The sequence below is a fragment of the Rhinolophus sinicus genome, chromosome 2, assembly GCF_057876585.1.
Source record: "Rhinolophus sinicus isolate RSI-liver-muscle chromosome 2, RSI-T2T, whole genome shotgun sequence".
In the NCBI taxonomy this organism is placed as follows: Eukaryota; Metazoa; Chordata; class Mammalia; order Chiroptera; family Rhinolophidae; genus Rhinolophus; species Rhinolophus sinicus.
The window spans coordinates 46,773,109-46,799,236 of NC_142502.1; the positions used below are offsets into that span (position 1 = coordinate 46,773,109).

The 26,128-nt window shown below is 36.8% G+C and overlaps 1 protein-coding gene across 4 annotated transcripts in view; it reads right to left on the reverse strand.

The window, feature by feature from the left end:
* The window catches only part of AFG1L (AFG1 like ATPase), a 198,507-nt gene that overhangs the window by 70,850 nt on the left and 101,529 nt on the right, over positions 1 to 26,128 (reverse strand). For all 4 annotated transcript variants that reach the window (XR_016020209.1, XM_074333372.2, XM_019735074.3 and 1 more), the window contains exon 8: positions 4,883 to 4,965. Coding sequence is in view for 3 of the 4 variants with exons in the window: in XM_074333372.2 (XP_074189473.2) it covers positions 4,883 to 4,965 (83 nt within the window). In the remaining variant the exon portion in view is untranslated. The remainder of the gene's footprint in view (positions 1 to 4,882; positions 4,966 to 26,128) is intronic.

The following is a 26,128-nucleotide window of genomic DNA, read 5'->3' on the forward strand; positions in this document are numbered from 1 at the left end:
GGAACGGAAACAGGAAATGATGGGGCTGGTACTCTAACTGGTAAGAAAAACTAAGACTGAAACTATAGAGTCCAATGTCTGGGTCAGAAACACCTGGAATGGTAATGATGGGGTCGGGGGTAGGAATGTCCTAGAGACTCTGCTGAACTGGAGGGTGGCAACTTTCCAGGCAGAAGATAGAACCCTACCAAAGTTTAGGTATGAGAACATGTAACAGTCGAGCTAAAAAATGTCTTAAATTTTCATTGATCTGTTTCTCTCCGTTGAGGGTAGGAGTGTGTTTATAGGGAATATCACAAAAAAGAAACAAGAAGTTTTTTATTTTGAGGAAGTATGCTTTTACTTATATGAGTTCCAGTCTTTGTTTTCACAGACCTTTTAAAACAGAGCTATAACTTTAAAGCTATGTGGTTTTTTTGTTTTTTTTTTAATCAACAGACAATTTTTTAAATGGTGTTCGAAGGTACATTCTCAGACATGATTCCCTATTTGGAATAGATGTTTCCCAAGTAGAAGATTAAGAGTACTTGACACATGAAACTTCCACTGATAAAAGTGTTTAAGGAGAAACTTCTTTTTAAAATCTGTTCAAACAGATGTACTACATTACCAGGTAAAAACGTGAATGTTGGGGCTGTGTCTGAAAAGTTGTAACTTACATTTTTCATCATTTTCAGTATGATCCATAGTTCCCATATACATGGAATTGAAATAGTCTTTAAACAATTTAACTAAAGTATTAACTGAATAATGTGTGCAGATGTAATTTTGTTGAAGTAGTGGATGACTTAAGTGGATAGGAGCCAAGTGAAATAAAGGGAGAAAGTCTGGCTTCTTTAAGGTTAAAAACCTGCTAAATGTCTCCTGTTGGGAGAGATAGCCCCTCCCTGGGTCTCTCCCTCACCTACAAGTATACATCTTGCTGAGTATGCCAAGAATGCAAGGCCCTAACCATTTCTCAAGGTTGGCTTTGCAGCAAGAAACCTGAAGGGATGAGGCAATGCATACCTGGAGACAAAAAGCAAGCTTGCTTACTTCTGGCTATACAATAGCATATTCTCCAAACTCGGCTTTCCTCTCCTATAACACAGTTCACTGCCTATGCAGGCGTCCATCTGGGCCCTCAGCAAAACTCACCCCCCCCCCCCCCATGGGAGTAGGGGGCAAGGAGGGAATCAACACAACATGATTGTACCAAGAGTAATAAAATCCTGTCTCTCACCTAGGTCTCTCGTGTCTTCTGCCAGCATCCATGAAACAAGAACAGGTAAACCTATTCACTTATAAGCTGGGTAAAATCAAATCCCAGTTCCAACACCTCCCCCTATCCCTTTTAGTTCTGTTCAAAACCTTCTACTGAGGCCATGGCTTCTATGCTGATGGTGAGGTGCTTGTATGGGAGTATGACAGAGATATGGTGTTTGCATGGGAACCCTCTGCCCACCCCCTAACCCCAGTTCCTTCAACACACTTAGTAGAAAAATTGTGCTACTCAGTTTCTGAACAAAAAAGGAAGACAGAGAGAGAGGGTGGGTCCAGGGTGATCTGACTTCCTATCCCCAGGGAACAGTAACCAGTCGCAGAAGTGACAGTAAAATGGCCTGGGGCATACTCATGCATCCCTCAGCAGGTGTTTCCTGTCTGAAAAGAGATGCTCATTGCATATATAAAATGGTAACTTGTAGTGTCACCTGCCCCTGAGCAGAGAGCAAATCTGAAGCAGTTAAATTCTCCGGAAGGCAGGGGATAGGGCCACTTTTGACAAACACCAGGCAGTTCAAAGTAAATTACTAGTCCAAGCCTGGTGCTTGGTTGCCCTGTTTGGATTTAGGCAAACTATATTCCACACATGGGGATCTTATGGAGCCCAATCCACCAAGCAACCTGCAAGAAAATGACTTTGTGCTCATCTCTGGGGAGACTATGTAGTTACAACAGAATGAAAAACTGGACACGCATGGGGTATTTTAATCGATGCAAAAGTTTGGGTGTTTGCACTCCTCTCTGTGGCTTGTAACTTGCTAATTTAAATTCTCTGAGTTTGTTTTATATGAGATTGAAAACTTCTTGGGATAGGCTAAAAACATCTGGAATCTATTTTATAAAGTTACTCTAGGATTTCTAAATGTAATGGAATATAAAACTACAAATGAGATAGGTTACATACAAACATACAATGTCTTGTATGAATTCGTTCTTGTATAAACCAGACAATATTAAAACCATAGAAGTTGTTCCATGTTAAATTTTGGCTTGTCTTTTAAATTTCTAGTAATTCTTGATATTTTTTGGATTGTGTTTTGGGACATTTTTAATTGGCTTTTGGAAATTTAGACTAATAAAATACTTCTATTTAGTTAAAGATCATATATGGGATTCTGCTTATATGAAATTCTGAGATAGTGCCTGGTGTTCCCCTGGGGGGAAGCTAGAACTTTTGTTTTTCTTTTTAGGCATTTGGGATGCTAGTGAAATTGACAAGGGGGTAGTCTGAACTTGCATATTCAGGAACCAATTCCAAATGTTTAAGCAGAGGGTAATAAAATAAGCACTGCTTATAGGGCAACATACAGCATGGCACATTACAATCTGTGGTAGGTGAAAATTAATGTTCTCCTATAAGATAAAAAGAAATAGAATTCAATCAGAAACGTTAACATGACCCCGGGCCATTTTTTAACTCTGTCATAAAAGAAGTTCTACCCAAAGTCTCATGTGAAACAATATAAATTATATCCTTAGCAACTCGTCTTGGTACCTAGTATTCTTCTCCCCCTTCTGAGATGATTTTAATTCTCAATTCTCCTTTGGGGCTCATGTCTGCCTTACCCTCTGGCTGACTTAGGTGTGTCCCCAAACTCTCTCTTCTTTGTTACCATAGGTGAAGCCCTTTTGATGCTAAATTCATGACCAAATCTATGTTCCTTGAGGATTAAATGATTGTATTTTAAGAAAGCTGTTTCAGAGTTTCATGGAATCCTTTGGAGATTCTAGTTTCCTGGACTCTGGGGTATTGTTAAATTCTGTCTTCCTCTAGTGCATGTTTTAAGCACAACCTGAATTTAACTGTGTTAGAACTGCATGACTTTTATCAGGAAGGGGAAGGGGTAACACAAGATAGGTCAGAGAGAAAACAGCTACACTCCATGCAAAACAGCCTTGTCATGTGTAAATTCCACCGAGACTGCTCTAGCACTATGAAACAAATATGAGTTAGACCCACACTACTATCTTTATTTAGGGAACTTCCCATTGGAAGAATGTTTTAACCCAGGGAGGTCAAGTACAGCATAGAGAATATAGTCAATAATGTTGCAACAACTATGTATAGTGCCAGGTGGGTACTAATTGGGGGGATCACTCCTTAAATGATATAAATGTCTAACCACTATCCTGTACACCTGAAACTCATGTAAAATAATACTGAATGTCAACTGTAACTGAAAACAATAAATAATCTTAAAAACATTTTTTAATTCTTCCACATACAGATATATTTCATGAGAAAAGAGGGAACAAGGACTACCTTCTTTGTATTAATAGAATAAAGAGAATAATAATAAATTAATTTCTAAATAGCATACATCTGGAATATCAAGAAATAGGTAGCAAAGAATCAGGAAAAGTTTGCGAATATCAGGAAAATAAAGAGTCCAGAAAACATAAATATAAAAGAAACTAGGGGTGGGGACAAGTTAAAGAAGAAAATAAGCGCTATAAGAATTTTTTAAAATTGTAAAGTACTTTAAAGACACAGTACTTAAGTACAGATGAAGAACCTCCTATAAATAATCATTATAATCTGAATAATAAACTAGTCCTTTTGGTGTAGTGTAAAGGATGCAATTTTAATTATGTGGTTTTTCTAGCTAATTTCTGCTTCAAAAACAGTAGAGTCCTTCTACTTACAAGGTGGCGACACGAGAAGTTTTCTGAAACTCTCACATGCACATTGTCATCAAAATTTAAATTAGCAGAAACATGCCTTTGAGTTAAATCACAATTAGCCCTTAGACAGATCTATTTACTAAGAACCCTGTGCCAAACACTGGCCGCATACACTAAACAACAGTTTGCATTTCTGAAGCACTTTTTCCTTTTTAGGTTCTCATAAATGATATTTTAAAACAAACTATGTTTGTTTCTCAGCATTAACTACATGTGCTGAAGACACGTATTGTTACAAATTGGTCCTACTCAGGAAAGCTTTTGCTTTTAAAAGAAAAAAGGGGAAGCGGAATATAATCATTAATATTGTGATAAGTTTGCAAGGTGATATTTAGAATTAGTGAGGTGATCACATTGTAAGGTATAAAAATGTCAAATCCCTATATTGTACACCTGAAACTAATATAACACAGTATAAATTGTATACCAACTATACTTAAATAAAAAAAATAAAAAAAGACAAAATCTATTCACTTGTACTTGTGTATACATATTTTAATAGTTATATATGGAAGTCAATAAACAATGATAAATATAAACAGATTGACAAAATAAGGCAACAATTTTCAGGGAATAGAAATGGCACATTTGTCAGAAGATGTCCACAAATAATTAATTACTTTAGCACAATATATTCTCTTAATATTAGAGTGTCTTATAAGAGGATACTCATTACTTTCTAACCATCTGTCATCACTCCTCCCCCAAAAACTAATTAGGGTTTCATCCAATCACACATTATAAATCATGCAAATGTGAACGGCAAAAAACAGTTCAAAGAAGTTAATATTATAACATTTTGTATTTCAAAACTCACAGGCTTCAGAACTAGCCTCTCATGTTCTAATAATTACTCTGCTCGTTTTTCTCATCTTTTCCTGATTTATTATTAGATAGTAATCTTAGCAAATTAAAAAAAATAAAAGAAACTTACAGGTAGTAGAGTTTTCCTGCAGCAGGAAGTTCCCTTTTCCGGTAATCTATCCCAGAGTCTAGCTGGACCGTGTTACAGTACTTCTACAATCCAAACACATAAAATATATGTTTAAACAAGTGTTGGCTTAGAGTTGTAATCTTTCTGCTATAAAAATTTTTTAATTTTTGAAATTTTCCTCAATAAAATAATGAGTTTAGGACAAAACAATAGAATTCATGTAAGAATCATAAAAGTTGAATAGTAAACACATATCAAGCCAAAAAAAATCAGTTTAAAAAATTAAGATTTGAAGCATGCCTTCCTGAAACTTTGCTAACACAATGCTGTCAGCAAATTCTCCATTCAACTGCTTTACAATTTTTTTTTTTAAATCCAAATTTCCATTACCTGGAAGTAAGAAGCTGGAAACTTATCAGAAAGAGTAATTCATGGGGCTTAACCATCACAGTGGGAGACAGTCTAAGAGAGTTGGGCCAGAACATTTGTATCCACGTTTTAAATCAGATGATCATATTAAAGTGATGCTATATGTATACCTGCCCTTCACTTCTAAATGACTGTCACTGCCCTTGTCCCTTAGTTTCTCTCCAGCCATCAAAGTCTTCAGAGTTCTTTCTCGCTGAGAACACCTCCTTTCAACCTGAGTCATCCTGTGCTACTGATGTCCTTCTCTTCTCCCAATTACTCTTTCCTTTCTTTTCCCCCATCCTAGGCAGCATATGTGCATAGAAACTCACACAACACACACACACACACACACACACACACACACACAGCCCCTAAAATTCTTATGACAAAAGCATATGAACTTTTGCTATACCTATCTTGGTCAGTTGGCTTTTTTTTGATGGGGGGCATATACCTGATAGATAGATAGATAGATAGATAGATAGATAGATAGATAGATAGATAGATAGATAGATAGATATTCATTCCAGTAAAACAATGATGAGCAAGGGTTTTCAGAACAACTGAAAAAAATTTACAGACTGATCTTTGTTTCCATTCAAAATGAAAATTGCTTTATAAAAATTCATGAGGGAAAAAATTATATTTTAACAACTTCACTACTTTTATTAATGAAAATTGCATTTTTGGGCCAAGGTAATTGTGGCAGACTGTATTTTTCAAAGATAGCTGCATAACCTCTCCATTCCAATGTGTTGTGATACTGACATGCCAACCATCAAGAAATAAGATCTATGCCCCCCACCCCTTGAATCTTGTGACTACTATGAAAATGATGCTATGTAATAATATCCTAGGTGACATTCGAAGTAGCTTCTTACTCACTGGCTGGAACACTTGCTCTGGAACCCTGAACAGCTAGGTAGGTATCAAACTGCCTGGAGGCAGCCGTGCCATGAGATAGCCTAAAGCAGCCCAGACACAGAGCTGACCTGGAGAGGCTCTGACATAACAAGACAGAGGTGTCTGACCATCCCCACCTGTCCCAGTGACAGCCACTATGGTGCTGAGGGAGCCAGAACGGGCAGCTGAGCCTTTCTCACATCCCTGACCCACAAAAACCAGGAGAGAGAATGAAGTAACATTGTCTTAAGCCTCTAAATTTTGCGGTCATTTGTTACACAGCAACAGATCATCAGAACAGTACTATCTGGGCACATTTGAGATGCAGCAACATTCTTCCTCCCTGAAATTGCATCCTGGGTTGTACTGCTATGCAAGGGCTGAGGGCCGTTTATCATCTGCGCTGCAGGGACACAGTGGCAGTGAGAATGCATTTCCCCTCATCCCATATGTAGCTGCTACAGGCTCAGGGAAGTAAAATGGGTGATCAACCATCCTTCTGGGACTCTGCGGTTTCCCCAAGACTGAGGGATTTTCCTGGATGTAGGACTTTCAATGCTAACACCAAGACAATCCTAGGCAAACTGGGACAGTTGGTCACCCTAGGAATAAAGACCCAGGATTCTGGGCTGGAAGGCTGGGGTAGGTAATAGCATTTTGATTGATATAGTTAATCCTTGAACAGCGTGGGATTTAGGGGTGCCAACCCATGTGCTGTCAGAAATCCTCATATAACTCCTGACTCCCCAAAAATTTAACTCCTAATAACCTACTATTGACTGGAAGTCTTACCAATAACATAAACAGTCAATTAACACATATTTTGCATGTATTATATACTGTATTTTTACAAGAGTATGCTAGAGAAAGAGTTATCAAGAAAATCATAAGGAAAATACATCTAAAGTATTTTTTTGGGGAGAAAATTCACTTACAGTGAACCCATGCAGTTCATACCCGTGTTGTTCAAGGGTCAACTATTTATTAGCAATCGTGAATCTGATTAGCATAAAATAATCCCCAAGAAGAGGCTGGTCCTCTGGAGAAGCCTAAAAAGCTGAGCTTGTGAATGACACGCGGAGAACAGCCCCTTAGCCTAACAGAATCATGTCACCCTATGGTGCTGGACCCGAACAGCCAGTCGGCCCCCCATACAGACATTCCTAGCTCATCATTCTGAGTTGTTCAAACCCACTCCCCAGGCCTCCTTCTCAGAACTCAGGCCCTGTAACCCATCTCACCAGGAAAATCTACGGTATTGCCCATATACATGCATTCCAGTCCCTCTTGCCTCGAATGACCTGTAAAAAAATCAAAAGTACAGCCATATGTCTCTCTTCTCAACTTTGAGTAAAGTACTAAACCTGGGAAAAGAGATTCTTCCTCCCCCCTTTCCATAATAGGGGGTGCTCGGCCACCCATTTCAAAGGAAAAAGGAAAGGCACTTGATTAAATAGCACTTCGTACTCCCTTTCTCTGAGGGAAATCTGTCCTGGTATGATAAGAGCAAATTATTCATAAGCTATCTGTACCACAGACATTACGAATATAAGAAATAGTATAGCAATATATTCATGTATTTCCCCAGGTTCTCTATTTCTTTTAAACTACAATTTATCTTATATGACTCAATAATCCTAATTTAGTCAAAAATTTTTATTCTTTTTTTTTTTTGCTATTAAAAAAATAAAGTTAATGGAAGTTATACAAGCTTCAATTTCACTTTCTGGGTAACTAACTTCTCTCTCATCTGAGTGATTAAGCCCTACCAAATGATTGCATTTGTACATTCCCTAATCACCACTGAGGAATACCTAATCAGCAGCAAAAGAACTATAACCAAGCCCTTAGATGTTAGCTCTTAATTGTCTGAAAAATACTAACACGAGCTTGGTTTATATTTTTAAAGAAAAATAAACCTCCAGTTTTTCAGATTTTATTTCCTTAAACTAGGTTCGTCAAAACACTTTGCGGAAGGGTGGAGGAAGGTGAAAGCTAAGATATTTCCAAGTGAGAATGAATCTAGTCATAAGGACATGATCACTAAGTAATTTCCTAATTTCCAGGGATATTTGCAAGACCTGTGACCTCTTATCATCACTCACTTCAAATGCATAAAACTAATCAGCCACCAAATGAAATTTTATTTTAAAATAGTTTGTATATTTATGTATACAAAGGACAAATACAATTTCACAATCTGAAAATGTAATTAGGAAGTTTGGGGAGGAAAAGGAGGGAAGTTCACATACCCCTGGGAACATACTCAAGAGTCAAAGGCTTTTAACTTTGAAAGGAAAAATGCTCTACTAAAAGAACCATATTTCAGCAGTTTGCATTTTCCTCAAGATCTATTGTGTATATTTTTAGCAATTCTGAATAACACCATTAGAAAAATAACCATCTCGCAAAATAACTTTATATAGCTTCTACTCTGGCTTTTCCCTTCCTAGATGGAACAAAAGAACAATAAATATTGTGGAGAAAATCCTTTAAAACCACAACATATCAAGCTTGTGAGCAAGAATTGAAAAAATAAAGATTTGTCCCACCAAAAAACTATTAGAAACAATAAATAAATACAGTAAAGTTGTACAAAGTCAATGTACAAAAATCCACTGTGTTCCTATATACTAACAATGAAATTTCAGGGGAAAAAAATTTCATTTGCAATTGCAACAAAAATAATAAAATACCTAGGAATAAACTTAACGAAGGATGTGAAGGACCTGTACATTGAAAACTACAAAACATTATTGAAAGAAACTGAAGACACAAAAAAATGGAAAGATATTTCGTGTTCATGGATGGGAAGAAGAACATATTTAAAATGGTCATGTTATCTAAAGCAATATACAGATTTAATGCAATCCCCCCCCCCCCCATCAAAATCCCACTGGCATTTTTCAAAGAAAAAGAACAAAAAAATCATGAAATTTGTAGGGAAGCACAAAAGATGCCAAATAGCCAAACCAATCCTGAGAAAAAAGAACAAAGCTAGAGGTATCACACTCCCTGATTGTAAGTTATACTACAAAGCTACAACAATCAAAACAATATGGTATTGGCAGAAAAATAGACACACAGACTAATTGAGAGCCCAGAAATAAACCCCCATGTATATGGGCAACTGATTTTCTATAAAGAACCAAAAACATACAATGGAGAAAAGAAAGTCTCTTCAATAAATGGTACTGGGAAGACTGAAAAGCCACGTGCAAAAGAATGAAACTAGACTATTTAACAACATACACAAAAATTAACTCAAAATGGATCAAAGGTCTAAATATAAGACCTGAAACAATAAAAATACATAGAAGAAAACATAGGTACTAAACTGATGGACCTTGGTCTCAGGGAAGATTTTATAAACTTGACTCCAAAGGAAAGGGAAGTAAAAGCAAAAATAAATGAATGGGACTATATCAAACTAAAAAGCTTCTACACAGGAAAAGAAACCATCATTAAAACAAATAGACAACCAACCAAGTGGGAGAAGATATTTGTAAACAACACCTCCAATAAGGAGCTAATATCCAAAATATACAAAAGACTCATACAACTCAACAACAAAAACAATCCAATTAAAAAATGGGCAAAGGACCTGAACAGACAGACACTCCTCCCAAGAAGACATAAAAATGGCCAACAGATATATGAAAAAATGCTCAACTTCACTAGCTATTAGGAAATGCATATCAAAACCACAATGAAATACCAGCTCACACCTGTTCCTGTTAGAATGGCTATTGTCAACAAGACAAGAAATAACAAGCGCTGGAGAGGTTGTGGGGGAAAAGGAACCCTCATACACTGCTGGTGGGAACGTAAACTGGTGCAGCCACTATGGAAAACAGTATGGAGGTTCCTCAACAAATTAAGAATAGAGCTACCATATGACCCAGCAATCCTTCTTTTGGGTATCTACTTGAAAATTTTGAAAACATTTATCCATAAAGATATATGTACTCATATGCATCCCTGTGTTCACTGCAGCATTATTCACAGTGGCCAAGATATGGAAAAACCTAAGTATCCTGTGATAGATAATTTGATAAAGAAGATGTGGTATATATACACAATGGAATACTACTCAGCCATAAGAAAAGATGAAATACTGCCATTTGCAACAACATGGAAGGATCTTGAGAATATCACGCTAAGTGAAATAAGTCAGATAGAAAAGGACAAGAAACATGATTTCACTCCTATATGGGATATAAAATGAAAGCAACAGAGAAACAAAACAAACAAACACAAAAAACTCATAGACACAGACAACTGTATAGTGGTTACCAGAGGGTAAGAGGGGAGGGGGGAGGTAGAAGAGGGTAAACAGGGTCAACTACATGGTGATAGGAGAGTAGACTCTAGGTGGTGAGCACACAATGCAATATACAAGTGATGTTTTATGGAATAGTACACCTGAAACTTACATAATGTTATTAATGAAAGTCACCCCAATACATGTTTAAAAAGAGGTGCCTACCTTAAATACTCTTTATTATAAAAGTAATATTGCTTACTATAGAAAATTTGGAAAAAGAGAACAAAGCAACATAAATCAAAGTTTTATGTCTTTAAGTGATTATATTAAATAGGAATTTAAAGAATTACAATGGAGTTTTTCTTGGCAATATTCAACATTGGTTTTATACTTTTTTTTTTAAATAATGCTATACAGAGAGCTCTTTTTTTTTTTTTTAATTGGGGAAGGGGAACAGGACTTTATTGGGGAAACTGTGTACTTCCAGGCCTTTTTTTTTTTCCAAGTCAAGTTGTTGTCCTTTCAATCTTAGTTGTGGAGGGCGCAGCTCAGCTCCAGGTCCAGTTGCTGTTGCTAGTTGCAGGGGGCACAGCCCACCATCCCTTGCGGGAGTCGAGGAATTGAACTGGCAACCTTGTGGTTGAGAGCCCACTGGCCCATGTAGGAATCAAACCAGCAGCCTTCGGAGTTAGGAGCATGGAGCTCTAACCGCCTGAGCCACCGGGCCGGTCCCGGTTTTATACATTTTTAATAAGGAAGTATAAAAGGAAAACGTGGTTGAGACTTTTTAGTTCTAATAAAATTTTTAAAGAACTAAGATCTATCTTTTTACTTAATTCTTTTAAAATTTATCTTTTTAAAGATAAATTGTACCTTAAATGCTCATTGTAAACAAATTCAAATATTAAAAGTATGAAAGTCACAATAAAAATCTATCCCCTTCTCAGAAAAAAGCTTGCTTGTAGCTTATATCTTTCAAGTTTTTCCTATACGTATAGAGATGCTAGATAGATGATAGAAAGAAAGAAAGAAAGATGGAGAGAGAGAGAGAGAAAGAGAGAGGTCATATTATACAGATAGTTCTAAGCTTGATTATTTTTGATATCTTAGAAGTTCTATAAGAGAAGTAACTTTAGATTTAAATACAGGAAAGCTATACTGCATACGGTACTATTTTGTTTGCTAAGAATACAATTCTGTAATTAAATGACAAGCAAGAGTACAAGAAAGATACTGAACCAAAAAAAAAATGGTGGGAGACTCAGTGGGTGTGTCCTTTTTTTGTGGAGGCAGGTATACATTTAGATATATTAATACATACTGAAGCAGCTATATATTCTAAGATAATTGCTTCCGTCTCATTTAAAATAATCATGTGCTATTACTTTTAAACTTAAGCAATGATATATAAAAATTCAATACATAAACTTCTTCACATTTTAAGCTTTTTATAATTTAAGTATAACATAAATACAGAAAAGTACACAAATTGTAAGTGTCCAGCTCAATCAAGAAACAGAACATCACCTCTGAAATTCCCTGGTATCCTCTTCTACCTCTCCAAAGGTAACCAATATCCTGATTCTAGCACCATAGAATTTTGCCTGTTTGGGGAGCTTTATGTAAGTGGAATCATACAGTTTGCATTCTTTTGTGAGTGGGTTCCTTTATGTTTGTGAGATTCACCTATCCACATGTTGTATATAGCAGTAGTTTATTGATTGTTGTATTGTATCCACCACTGATAGAGGGGCGGCCGGATGGCGCAGCAGGTTAGAGCACAAGCTCTCAACAGCAAGGTTGCCAGTTCAATTCCCGCATAGGATGGTGGGCTGCGCCCCCTGCAACTAAAGATTGAAAACGGTGACTGGACTTGGAGCTGAGCTGCGCCCTCCACAACTAGATTGAAGGACAACGACTTGGAGCTGATGAGTCCTGGAGAAACACACTGTTCCCCAATATTCCTCAATAAAATAAAATATCTACACACTATCACCTTAGTAGGTAAGATTTGTATCCCTTTTTTTTAATCAAGCAGTTTCAGAATTTCTTTCCCCTTCCCAAAAAGCAGAAGAACATATTTAATGACTGCAAAATGTCTATTATTGACTCAATTGTGTTAGGCAACTGATTTGAATTTATCTCAGATAATCCTCACAATAATCATACACAGAGAAAGGGAATCGTTTTTTAATCCCCATTTTACAGTTGAGGAAATGTATGAGGGAGGGTAATTTTTTTTAATAACTGCTATGGGCTGAATTGTCCCCTGCAAATTCATATGTTGAAGTGCTAACCCCAGTACCTCAGGATGTGACTGTGTATGGAGAAAACGCTCTTAAAGAGGTGACAGTATGCACAGATGAAGGAGCATGTAAAGACAGAGGGAGAAGACAGCCATCTGTAAGGCAAGCAGAGACGCCTGAGAAGAAATCAACCTGGTCAACCCCTTGACCTTGGACTCCTAGCTTCAAGAACCGTGAAAAACTACATTTCTGCTGTTTAAGACACCCAGTGTGTGCTACTTGGTTATGGCAGCCCTAGCAAACTATTACAATTGCTAATATTCTTGTTCCATTAAAAAGCATCCAGGAAGGCATTTTTAAAAACAGTAAAACAGAAAAGAACAATTGTGAGATTTTTAAAAGCCAGGACTCAAGCTAAAAGGCACACCTATACACACTTGCTTGTAAGGTGAGCCACAAATCTGACTTTTTGTGCAGCCACAGTTGGGAGGGAAGACACAGTAAATTCACAATTCATAGAGCTCCAGAGAGGCCACATAGTTTCCAGATTGGAAGGTTTCCTACAGGAATGAAATAATAGAAACAGATTTGGGTTTCAAGCCTGTAAGTGCTATGAGACAAAGATCACGTCTGATGTTTGTCTCTGTGATCCCAGCCCCTAGCACAGTATCCGAAACACAGTACATGGTAAATGCTCAGTGACCACTGATCAACTGAATGAATAACTAACAAAATCATCTATGCGCGGAGCTTGGTGTGAGGCAATACAGTAGGAACTATAGGAATAAGGCAACCAGTACTGTCCCTTTCCTAAGGAGCTTTTATGACAAAATGGGAACTGAGGTAGCAGGATTCTTGCTAAAACTGGACTCAGCATGGACAAACATGGACATGGCAGGCCAAAGCTGAGGCCTAGTAGAGAGCAGGGCTCAGAGGAGGCTACCTAAAGTACGGTCCAGGAGAGAGCATTTGTTAGGCTCAGCTGCGACAGGAAGCTCAGCCAGGGTGAGAGTTTCATCCCAAGGCAGGGTTTCCTCATGACAAAGAGATGACACAGAACATTTCCACATCCATAAAACAAAAGTGCTGAGCTGGGCTGATTAGGCTCCTTCTACCCCCCACAACCAATTCATGTTGCCTAGGGAATGGCACAAACCAACTGGCTTAGGCTTGAGTTTCCTAAACCAATGCAAGCGGCAGGGAAGGTGGAAATACCTTCATGGTTGGTAGACCAGTGGTTCTCAACACTGGTTGCACATTAGCTTGAGCTGGGGACTACTTGGACCATACTGATGCCCAGACCCCACTCAGACATTTTTACAGGGAAGGTTTGGTTGGCCGATTTTGTCTGTTTTGTTTTAAGCTCCTTAGGTGATTCTAATGGGCAGCCAGGGTTAAAAATCATGAGCCCCATCTCTGACAAGTTCCTTCCAAATCACATGGCTACTACACAATAGCAGAAAGATGAAATGGATTCTGGGAAAATAACCACAATGTCCACCACGGGTGGTAATTAAAGCCATGAGACCACCCAGGGTTAGTGTTTCCGATCATAGAATCACAGAGCCAGAGATTGGTAGCATCGATGCCTTTCCTGTTTGTGTTTGGATAAAATGAGATGAAAAGCAAATCACCATTAGTCTACAATGGGGGTAAAAGACATAAAAGCATATGAGATGTCAAGACCTATTTGACTGACCAAAGTAAAAAAATAAAGTACTAAGGAAACAAAGGATTGATAAACTTAATGTGGGCTGGAGAAACGTTCTGAAGCTGGAGTAGTATGATTAGAGAACTTGGAACAAATTTGCCTAGAGAAAAAAACAAACTATGGGAATGTACAGAAAGGATAGGAAAAGACCTGGGTGATGAGATACTACAAACTGCTACAGTAAAAGATTTCAACATTTCACATCAAACGACCATAAGTTTATAGAGTTTGGTTTTCAACTCACATCTCAAATTGTCAATGAGGTTACATCCTTATCTTTTGAGCACCACTATGATTTGGAACATTCCTCTGAAATAATGACTTTCTGGATATGTCACTAAAATTATTTTCAAAGTAGCTCTAAAAAAAATAAAAAGGCAAAGCACCAGCATCTGGCGGCACACCTGATCAAACTCAGCACTGAAGCCCAGCACAACAGTTGTAGGGTCTCTGTCTGAGATGGAACCATGCGTGGCCCTCCAAACGCACTACCACTCCCACCATCTATCAGGAGAGCTGAAACATCTGCCTGTGGCAACTGCTACTGTGTTACTAGAGGTCTTGTTCAGAAAGCCAGTGGCTTACTTTCTCTTCCGTATTCTTTATCTTAAACACACTGACTTCTAGAATATATTTGGACTCTAGTCAAGCATGGTATTTATCATCTGTAGGCTATCAGCAAGTAGGAACTTGTGGAGAATAAGAATCTACACTGACTTTGTCCACCTTGGGTGCCGTTAACATAGTGGCTTCCTGATAATACTTAATTAATTTGGATGATCTATGATACCAATTTGCATCCTAAATAGCAAAGTGCCTAGATGCTGAGCAAGTCAGAATGAAGTCTTGTCTTTATACTATCAAATGGTTTTGGCAGAGGGTTGGAAAACAAAACAAAGAATCCCAATATTTATATGAAAAGATGCTTCTGTTCATTAGAAAAGTGGTAACCCACGGTGAGCCATAAGATGCTACACAGTTTTTGTGTTTTCTATTTGTTATACAAAAGGTACCCCACTGCCATTTAATCCAGAAGATAAATGTTTAATTATTATCTTCATAAACTGTCACAGAATAAAAATAACAGCTACCATTTATTAAGCACTTAATTTTTACAACAACCTTTGAAGATAGGATTATTGACTTATGGTTCATAAAGATCATATATTCTGATCTCTACTTGTCTAGTTATTTAGCCCCTAGGGGACAGAAGACCTGAACTCAGGTCTGCAGACCATGTGCTCTTCGGCACGACACATACCTTCTATGTTTAGAATAAGACATAAAACAAAAATTCAAAAATTCCACCACCTGTAAATACTTTGGTAATTATGATTTAACAGTAACCTGTTGCTGATTCAATATGTACAAGCAACATCCAACAAAATTCCCAGAGCATCATACCTCAACTCTACATGATTTCTTGTCATTTATTTACACCGTACTGTGTTCTAGAAGGATTAATATAGCTTCTTTAAAAAATATTACCTTGCTATTTGTAAAGTCACTTTCACCATTTAATTTTCAATGTTAGCGAATATACAAGTAAAGAGTAATTTGACAAAACCTACCAAAGCTTTAATTGCACAGAACCTTTGAAATTCCATTTCTAGGAGTCTATCCTACAGAAACATTGACTCATGTGACTAAAAATACATTTGTAGACAGGTTTTTTTTTTTAAAGCATTATTTGAAAAGTAAAAAACTAGGATAAACTTAAGTATACAAAACTAGCAGATTATTTGAAAATCAAAGCAGCCATTTAGAAAAATGACATAGTTATATCTGATATCAAAATAGCCCCAGGATATCTCCAAGGGATTAAAGCACAACTCAGATTAAGATGAAACTATCACACCATTAATTTATAAAACAAAACTATACGTTTAGGCATATATAGAGATATCTATGCATATAAATGTACAGAAAAATACTTGAAAAGATACACATTAATTTTTTCCATCTTTATTGAGGTACAATTGACATATAACATTGAATAAGGTATACAACTGATACGCTTAATACATTGCAAAATGATTACGCAGTAGCATTGGTTAACACCTCCATCACATCATATAATTACCATTTCTTTTATTTGTGATAAGAACATTTAAGATCTACTCATTTAGCAACTTTTAGTATACAATGCAGTATTAATACACCATAATAATTACAAGCTATACATATAATCTGCTGTACATTACATCCCCAGCATTTAGTTATTTCATAACTGAAAGTTTATACCCTTCAACCAACATTTCCCTCACTTGCCCCACTCCCTAGCCCTGGCAACCACCAATCTACTCTCTGTTTCTGAGTTCAGCTTTTATAGATTCCACATGAGTGATATCCTATGGCATTTGTCTTTCTCTGTCATATTTATTTCACTTAGCATAATGCCCTCAAGGTCCATTTATTTTGTCACAAATGGCAGAATTTCCTCCTTATGGCTGGAAAATATTCCATTGTATAGACATAACACATCTTCTTTATCCATTCATGCATCAATGAACACATAGGTTGTCTCCATGTCTTGGATATTGTGAATAATGCTGCATAAATATGGGTGTGCAGATAGGAGGTCTGACACCTCAGCTTGTGAACTCATCCTAGAAAAAGTGCTACACACCTCATTGCTGAATATCGCTATGGTCACCTTCGAAGTACTCCCCTTGGGAAGCTATGCACCATCACCAGCACCTAGTCCACCCTTCAAAGCAATTTTGGAACTCTTTTTCTGGAATGGTCATCGGAGCTGTCATCGTATTACCCTTGATGTCCTGAATGTCATCAAAATGTCTTCCTCTCAATATTTCCTTTATCTTCCCAAAAGAAGTCATTAAGACCAGATCAGGTGAGTAGGGAGGGTGTTCCAATACAGTTAATTGTTTACTGGCTAAAAACTCCTTCATAGACAGTGCCTGATCACTGCACTGTACACCTGAAGCTGAAGCTGAACAATAATGAATGTCAACTATAATATTATATGTGTGCATATATACATACATATATATATGTATATGTATATATATGTATATATATATATTTACAAGAAGTGGAGTACAGCATTAGGAATAGATGCAGTGGAAATGTGATGGCTGTATGTGATGTCAGAGGGGTAGTAGATTGGGGGAGAGGGGTTGTTACTGTGTGAGGGATATAAATGATAAATGTTTAACTATTACATTGTTTTGTACACCTGAAACTAATAAAAAAAAAACAGAGTTCAAAGAGAAAACTGTAAAAAAATAAATAAATAAAATAAAATAAAAATAAAAATAAAAACTCCCTCACAGACAGTGCTGTGTGAGCTGGTGCAGTGTCGTGATGCAAGAGCTCCTTCCAGACCATATTTGCACACACCTTTCTCATCACAAGATTTTCCTAACTGTTTCTCTATCGATGTTTACTTGGTCTGCTATGCTTCTTAGTCAGCTGACGATTTAGATTCACAATTCGATGAATTTTTGCAATGTTTTCATCAGTTCTGCTCGTTACTGGCCACCCTGACCTCTCTTCATCAGTGAAACGTTCTCCCCTCTCAGGAAAACGTTTAATCCATTTGTACACTGCCATATTCTTCATGGCATTACCCCATCAACTTGGATTAACATGTCCCTGATTTCACTTCCACTCTTGCGAAGTGTAACAAGAAATTTAATGTTTGTTCGTTGCTCTAATTCAAGTTCAGACATTCTCACAACGGCACACAACAATAATGAATGCCATTCAGCAAGACACCGCCCCATGTTGACAGGAACACAGCTGTGAGACACTGATATACCAAGGTTATGAAACCTCACCGAGCTGTTTGTACAGTGGTGCCAATGTAAGTGCATGGTGTAAGTTCGAAACTTAATTGTCAGACCTCATATATTTCTGAAGGATAACTTTGCTGGATAGACTATTCTTGGTAGGCAGGATTTTTTGTTTTTGTTTTTTAATTTCAGCACTTTGAATATATCATCTCACTCTTTCCACACCTGTAAATTTCTGCTGAGAAATCTACTGACTGTCTTATGGGGGCCTCTCATAAGTTACAAGTTTCTTTTCTCTTGCTGCTTTTAAGATTCTCCCTTAAGATGAGTTTGCTTGATGATCTATAAGCTTCATGACCTTAGTATCTAAATTTCTCTCCAGATTTGCGAAGTTCTCTGTTATTATTTCTTTAAATAAACTCTCTGCCCCCTTTCACTCTCTTCTCCTTCTGAAACCCCAATAATTCACAGATTATTTCTGTTGATGGTATCCCATAGATTATGTAGGCTTTCTTCACTCTTTTTCATTCATTTTTCTTTGTTCTTCTCTGACTGGATAATTTTAAAGTCTCTGTCTTCAATCTCACTGATTCTTCTTGATCAAGGATGATGATGTTGATGCTCTATTGCATTTTTTTTCATTTCATTCGTTGTATTTTTCAGCTTCAGAATTTCTGTTTGATTCTTTTTTATGATTTCTATCCTTTGGTTAAGCTTTTCATTTTATTTATTGTTTTCCTGATTTTGTTGAATTGTCTTTCTGTATTTTCTAGTAGCCACTGAGTTTCCTTAAAACAGCTATTTGAATTCTTTAAGGGGTAAATTGCAGATCTCCATGTCCTTGGGTTGGTTATTAGAAAATTATTGCAGTGCTATGTTTCCTTGATTTTTCATGTTCCTTGAAGTGTTGCATTGCTGTCTTCACATTTGAAGTAACAGTCCCCTCCTCTAGTCTTTACTAATTGCTTTCAGAAGATAAATACCTTCCATCAGCCCTGCTAGGGATTCTGAAGCTTTCTCAGACCTTCTATGGACACACCTGATCCACAATTCTTCCCTCTTATGGCAGAATTCTTAAGCTTATATGCCTTCTTTTGATCCTGCAATGTACCAGGCCAAGTGCTGACAGCCTCCCTTTTGTTTCTCCAAAGGTGACAGTAAAGCTCAAGTTTGTGGTCAGTCCCTGGTCCAGAGCATGTTCACTAGCCATCTGCCAAAGCGCACTCTCACCACCGCCATCATAAGCATATACAGGGTACCAGCTGTAGAGCATGTGAGTGAGAGGTGTGCACAGGGCTGAGGATGCGCTTTGGCCAGATGGGGGAAGCTGTGGGCAAGGTGTCCCCAGTGGCTCATGGGTGGGCTTCTTGATGGTGTCCATGAAGCAGTTCCCTTTAATGTCCTCTAAGAGTCCTATCTGCTGTCTCCCGGCCTCTTCCTGCCCACCAGTCATGCAATTCATGAGTCAGCACTCTGGGTGGTGCAAACGAGAAACGAGCCACTCTGGCAGCATCCTGCACAGCTGGGGAAGCCAAGCGATTACTCACATGCTCTTACTTTCCCCTGGGGGAGAAATCACAGGGCAAGAAGATCTCTCTTGGCCCTCAGTTGTGCTGCCTTGGGGATGACTAATGCAGATGTTCCTCTGACCCTCTCCAGTGTGTCCAAACTCCGACAGTGTGCTGGAACCTTTCCACTAGAAACCTGGACATCCACAAAGGCTCTCTCACCCTAGGGTGATTGTGTGTGATAGTGGGTTTTCCAGGATCTCCTAGACCATGGCTAAGAGGGGCTGGAGCTGGTTCACAGGCCAAGGTCTGTATGCATATTACCTGACCTGTGGGTGGGCGAGCCTCCTCCCGGATCCCTTGGCGTGTGGTGCTGGGTCCAACAGCTCCCACAAAGGCACTGTTGTCTATGGATGGATGCCAAATTGTTTCGGGGGAGGGGCACACAAACAAGAGATGTGTTATTCAGCCATGATGCTGATATCACTCCTCCATGTTAAATTTTTATCAGTGGCTACTCCAGAGGAGGGAAGTGAAAATGAGATCGGGATGGGGGGTGGGAGGAAATGGGGAAAGGAAAAGAAGTGAAGGGAGAGCTTTTTATATTTATTACATATATTTATGTGATGGTTGTATTTTTTTAACCTAGCATGCATTCATTTACCTCATGACATTTTATAAAAGGAAAGACTTTAGAAAACTCCATATATTGTCCCCAAATACTGGGGCTTAGAAAAAGCTGGTAGCTGTCTTATTGAAATCACAGCCATTATACATTTCCAGCTCTGTCACAACAAACAGAATTTTAATTAATATTCTATTCTGCTACTGTTTACTTTCGGCAAGAAAACCAGAGTCCTCATCCCTGAGGTTAAAAAAAAGAAAAGAAAAACATAAGAATAACATATCACAGACTGGAAAGAAGTTGATACATGTACCTTTCAAGAGTCTTTTTCATAACCATGCTACCAAGTGCATAACTGCCGCTCCTGTAAGCTTTCACTTTCTCCCACTAAAGGAACTAACTATGCAATACATCTCCAGACTGACAGGAACTTCCTTCCATATATGCAGCTTTACAAAATCTATTTTTTCAAATCAGTAAATTTACACACAAGATTTGTCTTTCTTCTACACAAATGAGCAGAGGTAAACAATAACTTTTCTATCTAAAAAAAAAAAAATCCATACTAGAAATACACAAAGTCCAAAATGCATGTGACTTATTCATACTATAATCACAACTGCTGGAATAATAAAGAAAAACTAAACCTCAACAAAATATTTAGCTTTATAAATACCCCATCTAGTTTCAGAGACTTGGTCATTAACACTTTTAGATCCAGGATAGCATTTATAAATATTCTAAACTCTGTTTCTGCTCTTTCTTCATTGTATTTGCTCAACTTTTTGTCATTTCACTGTTCATTAGCACTTTTATCTGAAGATGAAAAGAGGAAGAGAAAGAAGATGAATTCAGTCTCTTGCAACTTATTCTCATCTCTGATAAAAGATCTGAAGAGTAAATTCTAAGCTATTAGCTAAAACAAGATGTGGATATCACTATATTTAACTTATCATTGTGTATCATTAAAGGTAGATTAATAAGGTAGATTATACTTTTATAAAAAAATAATAAAGAGTTCCTTATTGATAAAAGCAATTGCAAATATAATTAATTCTACCCAAAGATAGTAAGATTATAATGTATAAATATACTGAATATGCAATGTTAAAACGTACACACACGTGCTTGTACACACACACACACACACACACACACACACACACACACACATCATGCAACCAGGTTTGGTGGAAAGGATTCTCAACAAAAAGCAGGAAGTCTAGGTTCTAGACCTGGCTCTGCCACTGGCTGGGCAAGCTTAGGCAAGATGACCTTAGGCGTGAGACTCAATTGTCGCCACTGTACAACAAGGTGGAGGGATAAATGTTTCCAAGGCTCCTTCAAACTCTAACACCTTCTGATTACACACACACACTTTTATTTACAGGCAAGGCGGGTACTCACTAGCACACACCAGTACGGTGTGACTGAGTGTTCACAGCCCAGTATCTGTCCTGATTGGTCTGTCAAGGCTGTAGCAATTGTTAAAGAGTTTGAATGATTATCCTTATTTACAGGCACTCCCCGAATTATAAAATGTCTTCACATTTATCACCCTATGTTTGCATTCTGCTTTCCACATACAGTGAGTATATTCCTCATTGTTAAACAGGCTCTCTTAACCTCTGCTTATAACTTAGAGTACAGCCCCTTTCCTACTATGCTTTTCCCTCTCAAAAAGAGTTTCTACATATGCTTTGCTCTGTATTTCTCAGCTCTCACTATTCATAACTCATTTAGTTGTATGTCAGGTAACTTCTCCCACATACACTAAAACCATTTTTAGCTTTCTTCCTCTGCAAAACAAAATCATAATCATGGTTATGAAACCAAGAGTGATGGCAGTGATACATTTAAATAAAGAAAACAAAGTTTCATCAACCTCTAAAATTTGTAGATACATACAGGAGTCCATTCAGAATTCACATCAATTTCCATTTCATTCACTTATCCTCCACTATCACCAGCGTTACAGAAAACAAAAAACTTATTTAAGATTTGTGGTTTTAATTTAATATATTGCTGTTTCACATAATTGTTAGCATTGTGATCTCCCAATACCCAGGTAATCACTCCTTACTCATCCTATCGTAGTATGTTTTCCATACTATATGAAAATTACTTGTTGGTGTCTATTTCCTCTAATAGAACATCCTGATTTCCTTGATGGTAGGATTCACCTCAGGACAATACTCATCACTGTAACTCTGGTGACCAAGCACTTAATAAATGCACGTTGGAATCCGAATATTGCTCTTTGCTATTTACCTTACAGAGGTGTAACAGTTGTGCTACTTGGGGCAATTAGGCTTTTGTAGACTGGCTAGCCTAGGACTGTAACATCACATTTAGCACAATGTTTGCAAGAGAAATCTATATAGTTCAAAAGAAATAATTTACAAATAAACTTCTGAAATAATCATTTTGAAGATTTGCAGTATAATAAGAGCCTTAGCCATCTTGTAGTCAAATCCCATCATTTACAGATGAGAAAGAAATGTCAACTCAAACGGATTCAAGAGACTTGCCCAAAGTCAGTGAAAGAGCTAAGACTGCCTTCTTAACCCGTTATGTTTTCTGCGATATCATGGAAACCACATAAATATGTCTGATGTGAATATGGCTTCTTATACTTTCAGTTGTTAAGAATTTTAAAGATTTACGTTACTTTAGACATTGTCAGAGTTTATTCAATCAATTATACCTTTATAATAAATGAATTCTGGCAATCATTATTCCTTACTGGCTGAGGAAGACACTGTAAGGACATCCACATGTCTTTAAGAGACAAACTACAAAGTTCACATTTAACAAAAACAAAAACAAGTTGAATACGGACCACTGATAGTAAGAGTACATTATGCTTATACATTAAGAAGTCCTTTCTCTGGATTCTAATTTAAGTGCCAATCCACATTTTGTTCTTATTAATTTTATGTTTGTGTGTATATTCAAAGAGGACATTGTCTCACAACACATGTATACTATTTAGCACCAACTTAAAAATGGCAAGTGCAGACATGATCAATACTAAATGAATATACAAAGTATTTTGTACCAAGCACCCCTAATATTTGAGAGAACGAAGCTAAATTTACTACGGCAGAAAAAGATTTCTTAGACATCTTGAAGCCTCAAAAACTTGGCCAAACTATTGTTGGATGTGCACAGTTTGTCTTCATGCTCAGATGTTGTTGAAACAGCAGACTTAAAAGAAATAATGTCAATGAATCCTACCAAGCACTATACATGACCTCTGGGGTAATTAGCAATCATTCAAAAGCAACACGACTAAAATGTTCTATTCTTTATTACTGTCAGCTCTTATCTTGATCAGCATTTTAATAAAGATGGTTCGTTTCTAAGACAGTTTCATGAATCAGTCATAATTACATTCTGACATGCAGTGAATAGTAAAGCAAAACTAAATATCACTTCATCAACCTTTCTAACCTTTATGCAAGTATTAACTGTAAATAATTTTTACACAATCCTACAACAGAAAATCTGCATATTTCTTAGCTTTGTACATACTTTACCCCAAATGAATTTCCTGTGACCTATACCTGAAAAACACAATCAGCCATAATTATCCAGTTTTGTGAGATGTTCAGGTGTTGCCTTTCAGAGTTCAAATCAACTTCAAGTATAAAAGGCTACTTTATTCTACAAATGGCAAATATGCAAAATGGGTTAAGTAGCCAACAGTATCTCAGAGCATTGCAGTTTGAAAGAAGTCTATCCAGAATCAAAACGTCAGAATAAAAATACACTAAAGTAAAGCGACACTTACAAAAATAGATCATAGATTACACATTAAGGAATGGATCACTGATGACTTCTGAAGAGAGTCTTATAATTAAAATATGTTAAGAATATTAATTAGAAGGAGATCTGAGTACTTCAGTATCTGAAGGGTAGGTTTTTAAAAATATATAATTCCAAAATAGCTGATGGAAGACGGCGAAAATTTATCAGAAATATAAAACTTACCTACAGACACTATTTTGATATTGATGATAACGTGTAAACTGTTGTAGCACACACCCCCACACACCAAAATGTATGATTTATTTTAGAGTTTTGAAATATCTAATTTCTCTTTTTAAAAAAAACATAGATAGTCAAAGTGAACATAACTCAACTACCAGAGTAAATTTTAGGTGATTTATTGTTTCAGGTCTTAGAAAATTTCAAAATAAATGTAATGCTTTCTCAAGATTAATTTCTTGTCTTCCCAGCAGTAGATACAGAGTATCCACACAGAGCTAGGTTCCCAAACCTATATTCCCACTATGTCCCTCAAATAAGTAAAGTTTATGGTAAATCTACTGAGCAATATTTTTAGCCAAACTAATTTCCATTTAAAAACTTAACTACAGTGAAATAAGAACATATTTAGCAATTTACTTTATGTGATTTCATTTTGAAAATAAGTTCTTTCAAAAACCAATCTAAAATCATTTCCTAAATATTTTCTTACACATTGTATTATAAAAAATAACCTCACTAGAATGTTACTGATCTGAGGCAAAAAGGAATGTAGCAAGCATCTTTTTCGTATGAGATTAAAAACACAAAAAATATGTAGGTCTTTTATGTCGTAATTTTTGTTTAACTCTTCCCTTTAGCTTTCTTTGATCATCATTCCTTTCTCTTATTGGAGTTACACGCCAAAAAAAAGGGAAAAGAAGTGTTGATTTAAGAAAACAGATTTTCCAAAAAGAAAAAAAACTGATTTTAAGATTTAAACAAAAGCTAAAGATGGCTTCCTCTGAGCATAATGAGGTCCGCTACCTCATTACTAACAACTGAAAACTTGTGATGCATTTTGTTTCAAGAGAATCCAAAAGTCTTTGCTATAAAGCAGACGGGGGGTGCAGAGTCCATTCACTCTTTCTGTATCACAACCATTATGTAAGAAGTATAAAACACTGCCTTTATGCTGCCAAGCCACAATGACTCTTCCTACATCAAAGGATTTTCACCAGTAGGGTTTTTCCTTCAAAATTTATTCAAGCTAAGGGCAGAGAGACAACAATTCATACACGCTAATTACGTCTAATTATCTATTCCCTTTTCTGACCAGCTTCGGCCAGTGTTATTTGCTATCTGGATTTCTCACAACCTCCCTTTGCCCTGTCCATCCAGCCCAACAGTGAAGGCTTTGAAGAAAACAGTTGTGGCTTTTTAGAGTTTTCTCAATATAGAGTTCAAGCAAATTAAATAATTATTCTGTTAGTTTTGACACATTTATGCTTTAAATATGAGGACCTCTTGGTTAATTTGGCAAATTCTTCACATCTCTTCATGGTTGGAATCATAGTAACACCCTCTCATACAGGAGCGTCTCCTCACGCTTTCTTTTCATGATCTAAATGAAATGTTTATTGGATTAAAGTTCTTCTCTGCAGACCTTCATGGTGGCCTATGACAAAGAGCTTAAAAGTTCTATTAATTAGTTTGAGTTTTCAGGGAGGGGAAAGGGAGAATTTTATTTCACATTACATCACCAGCTAAGAAAATTGCCACGTGTAATTAAACTAATTCATCTCATGAGTCAAAGAAACAACTAATTCATATTTAAGATACTCTTCCTTTAAACCATTTTTGCTATCAGAGAATTGATTTCTGGTAATTTAACCAAAAATAACTATTATTCTAAGAGAAAATAATTCAAGACCTAAGCAGTACATATTTTACGTATAAGCAATAGCTTGCTATATTCCAGTTTGCGACAAATATGCAATTGTATAATTATACAAATACAGGTATATAATTTATATATTTCATAGGAAAGCTTTATCTTCATTT